The sequence below is a fragment of the Camelus bactrianus genome, chromosome 14 (genome assembly GCF_048773025.1).
Source record: "Camelus bactrianus isolate YW-2024 breed Bactrian camel chromosome 14, ASM4877302v1, whole genome shotgun sequence".
NCBI classification, from domain to species: Eukaryota; Metazoa; Chordata; class Mammalia; order Artiodactyla; family Camelidae; genus Camelus; species Camelus bactrianus.
The window spans coordinates 70,628,634-70,636,212 of NC_133552.1; the positions used below are offsets into that span (position 1 = coordinate 70,628,634).

At 61.2% G+C, this 7,579-nt stretch overlaps 1 protein-coding gene across 1 annotated transcript; it reads right to left on the reverse strand.

The window, feature by feature from the left end:
• Positions 1–1,159: 1,159 nt before the first annotated feature.
• Positions 1,160–6,377, reverse strand: ATP4B (ATPase H+/K+ transporting subunit beta). Its single transcript, XM_010952323.3, has 7 exons — positions 6,254–6,377; positions 5,681–5,809; positions 4,481–4,594; positions 4,183–4,382; positions 3,361–3,417; positions 2,259–2,360; positions 1,160–1,743 (listed from the first exon to the last, which is right to left on the reverse strand). Exons 1-7 carry the CDS (start codon positions 6,363–6,365, stop codon positions 1,582–1,584), a joined length of 876 nt encoding a protein of 291 aa, XP_010950625.1. The 5' UTR covers positions 6,366–6,377; the 3' UTR covers positions 1,160–1,581.
• Positions 6,378–7,579: the final 1,202 nt, after the last annotated feature.

The following is a 7,579-nucleotide window of genomic DNA, read 5'->3' on the forward strand; positions in this document are numbered from 1 at the left end:
TGCCCCGCATGAGCCCAGCCTGTGCCTGCCGTGTGCCCAGTGAGTGCCCCGCGTGTGCCCAGCGAGTGCCCCGCGTGAGCCCAGCCTGTGCCTGCCGTGTGCCCAGTGAGTGCCCCGCGTGAGCCCAGCCTGTGCCTGCCGTGTGCCCAGCGAGTGCCTGCCGTGTGCCTGGTGCTTTGGTGACATCAGTGTGAGGCGAAATGGCTCATCTCCACTGGGGAGGAGAAACTTCCAGACTTGAACCTCGGCCTCTGGCCTCTGACCCCTGACCCCAGAGCCTGTGCCACCCCTCCCCCAGGTGCTGATTGTCCCATGTATTTAACAGCGACTTGGCAGAAAATTCTAGAACTTCTTCCCAAGGAGCGGTTTGTGGTCTGTGTGCTTCCAGGACCGAGATCTCACACACCCTTCCCTCCCCAAGCACGCGCAGCCCCTCAGATGCCGGGACTCGGGCCTCCTTGGCCTCTGTCCTTACCTGTGAGATGGGATCTGTGGGTCCGGCCTGGGTCAGCCCCTTGGCCTCATTCGTTTGCAGGTACCTGCGCCCCGCCCCGCCCCATCCCAGCCTCGGTGTCACTTCTGGGTGACCAGACCTCTGACCTCTGACCTGCCGTTTGTCATGGCACACCTGAGATGACCTAACTTCCGACCTGATGTGATGGTTCTGAGTGGCTCTCGGGGGGGTGGTCAGCAAGGAGGAGCATCTGCCCCGGGCTCTCACGTGGTGGAGACGCCCACACTCCCAGGGTCCCGCAGCCGTGGGGTGCTGCCCGGTGCCTGCCCCAGGCTGTGTCCCCGGTGCTTGTCTGGGGTCAGGACACCGGGCCTCGAGCTCCAGTTTGGGTGAAAATAGGCGACCTCGGTGAGAGCAGGTTTGTCTCTGGACGGATTGTCCTCATCTCAGTGTTTTCCAAGGAGTTAGCGTTGCAGACTTCATGCTCCTGGAGGCTGGCGGGAGGTTGGAAGGGAGGCCGCCTCTGGGCTCGGGTCCGTCCGCGCTGGCGACACCCTTGCTCCCGGGAACCGCGTGTTCTCAAGTGACAGCCGTTCTGCTTTGTCCTGTGGTTTCCCTGACTTGCTATTGAAAGTTTTAAAGAAAGAGGTGTTTGATTTTTCAGTTCTTTCTCCTTATCAGGAAAGACATTACTTTTTTATAGAGTAAGAGTGAGTTTAATTTAATAAACTTGATTTTTAGTTTAGGAATTGCACTTTTTAAAGCAAGCCTCCAGAATGCCCACAGCCCCGTGTTTCACGTCAGTGCATCCCTAGTCTCTATAGTAACAGACAGACAAAACCAATTACAGCAGGAAGAGTGGTGTCCAGGTGGACAAGTCCTCTCGGGGTCTCGGTGGTCAGACGGCTGCTGCCTTAGGGTCACCATGTCGGCCCCACGTTTTTATCAGCACTGCAAACCCTCTCTAAAAAGGAGTAGAGACCTAGTCTGATTCTAATGCCAAGAGTGCGGTGCACAGGCCGGTCTGCTCCCCGCGCCGGCTCCAGCGAGGTGGGCGTGGTGGCAGCCGGTGGCCAGGAGGTGGTGGTCTGCGAGTGCCCCCGCGGGCCGGGCCAGCCTCCTGCTCGTCACTTCTGGATTCTAAGCTTGAACTCCACCTTCCCTTCGTAGGGGTCATGGGGGTTGTCGAAGGTCACGTGCTCTGCCAGGACCTTGCATGCGATGACAACGTCCCTGTTCCTGGGGACGTTGAGAAGCTTGGCGGCAACCAAAGGGTTGCTGTAGTGGGGCTGAAACGGAGATGGTCGGTCAGGACCCTGGTGGGCGTGGGCGGGGCGCTCTGACCCTAGAGCTGCGGGCACCTCCCAGCTCGCTGGCCCCACTGTGGGCCCTGGAGGCCCTGGGACAAAATGACTCCTTGCCTAGAAACGGGGAGAGTTGCCTCGAGGGGACAGACCAATGGCGGATTCACCTCCAAATTATATTAGATGAAAGTTACTATTAAGAAAACCAGAGAGCAAAGCAAGAGATCTGGAGAAAATGACTTGAAAGAGGCAGTTGTCTGAAAGGGGTTGGGAGGCCCTTGGGAAGTAACAGACCAGATTTGGTATTTATTCTGTACAAGAATGATGTATTTTCAGATACTCTTGAGAGTGTGGGTTTGGAAGCACCTGGAGAGCGAGGTCAGGGGGCTGTGCCACGCCTTGCCTCGTTCTTACAGGCGGCGCGGTTGTGGCTCTCCCCTGTCGCTCACTGCTGGGTTTGAGGCGGCTCTGGAGCCGCTGCTGGGGAGGGGCGCACCCACCTGGGCTTTCTTCCCATAGTAGGGGAAGTAGTGGAGGCTGAAGGTGCCGTTGGGCGGGTAGTACGCCACCTGCAGGGGCACGTCCTGGCGCGGGTGCTCGTCCTGGGGGCGGAGAGGCGCGGCCTGAGCAGGGAGGGGCCTGCACGTCCGCGCGGGTGTGTGCACCCGTGCGCGTGTCTCTGTGTGCGTTTGTGTGTGTGAGCACCCGCATGTGTGCACTGGGCAGGTGGCCACCTTGTGCAGCTGGCGTGAGCGAGAGCTACTCTTCACTAAGGCCGTGACTTGTTAGTCTGCAAGGCCTGGTGACTTATCGAGCTTGTATTTTTTTCCACTTTAAGTCCTCTTGGGATAAAAAGGGTGACAGAGCTGAGAACGTTGGGATGGGAGCTGGGAGGCTGGCCAGCTAATTAGCCGCGGCTGGAGACGGATCCGCCTGCTGCCGTGGGGTTTGCTTCCCTTCGCTGAGTCGGCGGGCTGCCTGCCGGCTGGACGGCTGGAGCTCGTCCAAGAATGGGGAATGAGACCTTGGTGTCTGTTACAATCTCAAGTCGGCCTATGCGTGTGGTCGAGAAAAGTAGAAGAGGAAAACCGAATAGAGGAACCTGCGCCTGGGTAGGCTGCAGGCTTCGGGGCTGGTGATGCCCGGGGGGCGTCCGTGCTGGCAGCCTGGAGCCTTGGCTGAGGGCATAATTGTGAAACGCACTTGAGAGAACATGCGGTGAAGACAAATTTAGTTTTCCATGTTGTGCTTAAAAACCGGTTTTGAGAAAAGCTGGAGTGAATTAATGCCGGCTCTCGGCAGCCCACGCACACACTCTGCCCAGCAAGGGCAGCGTGGGTCATCGGGCCTGCTTTTGTGAGCGTGTGAATAAGGACAGAGGAGTGCGGTGGAAGTGCGCTGGTTTTTCTAAGTTGCCACCAGCATCCTGAAGCGTGTTAGTGATTTGCTGCTCCCGAAGCTGTTTGAACAGCAACGTCCAGCGCTTCCCTCACTGGGTCCTTCTCCCCGCAGTAAAGCCACTCCGGGACGGCTCGCACACCCGAGCGCTCAGCCTGACGGGTTGGGGGCTCTCCCGTGGGCTTCCCGGCCGGTCACACTCACCAGGAATGCGCAGTCCACCCTGGGGGCCGTGCTGTTGCCCGGGAGGAACTTGACGATCTGGAAGGGAAAGCTTGGCCGTGGCCTCTGCGCCCGTCTGTGGGTGTGAGGACGGGGTGCAGAGGAGGGTCTGGGGCAGGTTTCTGTCCTAAGGACCCTGTGGGTGTTACTCCTACTTCAAAGCCAGGAGCCCCCCCCCCCCCACCGGGGCAGCAGCAGAGCTGGATGGGAGGGTCCAAGCCATGCTCGGGAGGGTCCACGCAGATTCCTGGGGCCGCGTGTGCCTCTCCCAATTCACGCAGGTCTCAGCCTCCTGAAGTCGCAGCCTCCATGCTCCTGCTCGTGCCCAGAGCCCAGGACAGCACCTGCCTCGCCGTGTGCCCCGTCCTCCACCTATGTGAGCACGTTTGCACTGCACCCACCCCGGCCTCTTAGAAAGGAAAATTAACAATAGTGCTCAGATGCCGGCCTGGAGCCAGGTCATCTCCCATCCCCCACCAGACCCCACCCTCCTCAGGTCCCCACAGAGATGTCACCTCTCCCTGTCCCCTGGTCCCCGTGTCCACATGGACGTGCTGCTGTGGTCCACTGTGCTCTGATGGTCAGCCTTTCTCAGCGCCCAGCGCTGGGCTGGTCCCCAGGTCCCAGGTGCCTCCCAGGGCCTGCACACGGCCCGGCTTCTCTTCAGCCATTGTGCACACGTGTTTGGATGGCAGTTTCAGTGTGGGAGGGGTGAGGGGAGAGGGGACGGGGCAGCTGTAGCCTCGGTCCCAGCCCACCTCCCGGCCCCTCCTCTCCACGGCCACCTCCAACCCCGACACTCACCCTGTTCATCTTAATAATAAAGCACGGCTTTCCTTCTGCGAAACCGAAGGTGGGGTCCGGCGAGCCGGAGCAGTTCTGCAGCATGTCAGCTGTGAACTTGCAGGAGAACTTGGTGTGGTTCGGGGCCAGGAAGCGCTCCTGGAAGAAGTACTTCTCCGACGTGCAGTCGATGTTGCCGTCCTGGGACGCCGGCGAGTAGCCTGCAGGACAGACGCACCTGCGGGCATGGCCTCTGCTGCAGCTGCCCTGGGGGTGTCTCAGAGAAGGAGGCAGGACTGCAGTGCATTTTACACGTTACCCGCCAGGAAGCGGTGGAGGGTGCGCGTCAGCTCCGTCCAGGTCCTGTTGTCAGACACATTGTAGGAGATGTCCAGGCCTTTCTCCCCATAGACGTCCGGCCGCAAGGTCACCCCTGGGGGGAGAGCGTGGCACCTCAAATCTGGCCGCATCCAGGCCTTTGGCTGTGGGGTCGGCCAGCACCCTGCTCCCCTCCCGCCTCCCACTCCAGCCTGCTCCCTGGCCTCATCTCCTCCTGGAACGTGGGCGCCAGTGGTGGCCGCAGCCCCACGGTGCTCTGGCCTCTCCTGCCTGCCTGGGTGGTGGACAGACTCTGAGGTGGTGCGTTCTCAAGTCTGTCGTCTGTTACGTTCTGCTCTGAAGGTACATTGAAATCCTCCACGTTGGCTGGTTCTAAAAGTTGACACCCAGTAGCGTGTTCTGGGGTCACGACGACTTACAGAAGGTCCTTGGGGGTGGCTGGACCCCTTGCCCCTTCCTGGCCACAGTGCCCTGCCGCCGTCACCTGACCCCGGTGTCTTCCTCAGAGTTAGGGATGCTGGTACAAGCACTGAGCGGCTGTGCTGGAAAAAGCTTTTCTTCCTTCATTCCTCCTCCTCCCTCCCTCACTTTTTGTTTGTTTTTTGTGGTCACCCTGGGTTGGCCGTGTCTGGGTCCAAACCCCTTCCCAGGACTTGGAAGTGCCGCCTCCCGGTCTGAGCCCTGGCGTGTCCCTGTCACCAACGAACTTCTCTCGTTTGGTGCTGCCTCAGCCCCTTCCCCACACGGAGGGCAGCCCCTGTGCTCACAGGACACCGTTCTGGGTTTAATCTGCTGTCGAGGGAGCGAGATGCTCCCACGGAAGTGGGGCTCAGTAAGGCTGGTCCCCCCGCCGTCCCCCACTAGGCTCCCGGCAGCTGTGCGGGGGTGTCCTCCCCGAGACGACAGTCCTCCCGGGCTCGTAGAGCCTCCCCTTCAGAGGTCTCTGTGCTTAGCAGCATGTAAGGTCACCGTGTCGAGACCGTCTCTGGCACAGACACCTGTTTTAATAACCGGAACCAAAGCCAAGGCCAGACTATGATCTGGGTCACCTTCCCCAGACGAAGCTGAGGTTGTCCACACCCAGGTGCACCCCTCGAAGCCCTGGCGCCGCTGGAGAGGGGCAGGGGGCCCCTGGGCGGCCTGTCTGGGCCCTGAGGCAGGGTCCGGAGCCGCACCGTACCTGGCGACTTGAGCTGGTCCTGATAGTCCGGTGTGTACGGGTCGATGGTGCACATGAGCACGTAGAGGCACAGAGCGAAGAGCCCGGTCATCACCACGTAGAAGGCCACGTAGTACAGGCTGATCCACACTGCGGGAGAGGCAGTGCAGACCCGGCTCCCTGCGTGTCTTGGGAGGACACGCGGGAAACCCACCGAGCCATGCCGTCAAGCGAGCGGCTCCCCGGTACCGAGTGTGCCCACACACAGGCCATGCAACCACCCCCGTCTAGTTCCAGCATGTTCTCCTGGCCCTGACAGGAGCCCTGGGCCCTTGGCTGAAAAGTCTTTTAAAAATTAGAGTTTTAGGAACAAGCTTTAAAAGCGCTGTTCTCAAATCTGAGGCTGAAGCTTTGGGGCCCGTCCTCAGCAGTACCTCCCGCAGGGCCGGGTGTTGGGGGTACTAGAGCTGAGATGGGGTCATCTGCTGAGGGAGGTGGCAGGGCCCGGGAACCAGGACCGCCAGCCACATGCTGCTGGCGGGGGGCCCTCTGTCCTCTCCTCAGCACCCCTGCCCTGTCCCCGCTGGCACGGACCCCACCGGGACAGCGTCCGGCCCAGCATCTGGCCCGTGTCCGGGTTCCAGCAGTAGCGCTGGAACTCCTCCATCCGCTGGCTGCACGACTTCTTCTCCTGCAGCGCTGCCATCGGCCCTGCTTCTGGAAGCCCTCCTGCAGGAGGAGAAAGTCCGGGGTTTTATAGTCTCCTCGTCAGAGGTCAGCGGCATGGCGGAGCCGGTCCCAGGGGAGCCCGGCAGGCGTTATCACGCCGCCGCTATCGGGCAGCCCTGGCAGGTCCTCCCGCTGTCAGGTGCCTCCACCCTCTCCCTGGGCAGGTCGGGGCCCCGCTGCCGGCCCCCAGCCCCGGACGCCCTTGGCCCTGACTTGGTCTGTTCTGATAGCGGCGAAGGAGAAAGTCTTCCTTGCGCGCAGGTGCCCCTGCTCTTCCCGCTCTCGCTCCTTCGGGAGGGTGTGAAGGGCAGGCAGCAGGAGGGCGGGCCGGACCCCGACTCTCACCTGTCGCTGACCTGCTTCCGGCTCTGAGACGAGGGGCAGCAGGTGACTGAGGTGGCGGCCCCACGGGGGTCTCCCGCCACTGCCTTCCTGCTGCGCCCCTCCCTGAGCGCACACCTGGCAGTGCCCAGGCAGGGCTCTTGTCTCTGAGAGCCGTTGCTGGGGGCGGGGGGCTAGGCTCTTCAGGACTTTTTCGTGTGTCTCTGAGGAATGCACAGCTGTGCAGCCCAGAGACGGAACGCACCCCACTCCCTGGGCGTGATTTTGAAATGCAGATTGTGCGCCAAGGGGACCCCACGGTCCTGGAGCTCTCGGGGGCTGTGCGGTGGCTGCGGGGCCACGGCAGGTTCTGGGCTGGGGACGCTTGGCCCTGCAGCACACTGGGTCCCCGGGGCGCCCATCCCAGCCCCGAGTTTCTGGGTGAGATAGCCTGCGTGGGGCCTGAACCTGCAGGCCGTCTCGAGATGCAGCCAGAACCAGGAGGCCTTGGCGGTTTGCCCAGTGGGGGCCGTGACAGCCGCTCCCTGGGGCATCCGACTGCAGCCAGGTAGAAAGGGCAGCCTGGCAAAGACGCTGCGCGGCAGAGGCCTCTCCATTGACACGGAGCTCACAACCGCTGGCCTTGTGAGGCGTTTCCCTCACTGCCACTCCCAGGCCCTCCCGCTGAGGGAGCCGTGCAGCCAAATTTGAGGTTCCTTTGGGACCAAGAATAACGAAAACCCCTCCAGCCATCATGCTCATTTTCTTCAGGATGATTAAGTTTGTCAGCAAATTGAACAGCCCAGAGTTCAGATGCAATTGCACCATTTTAGCTTGAACTCATAATTCCTTAATGGACCAATCCTCTGC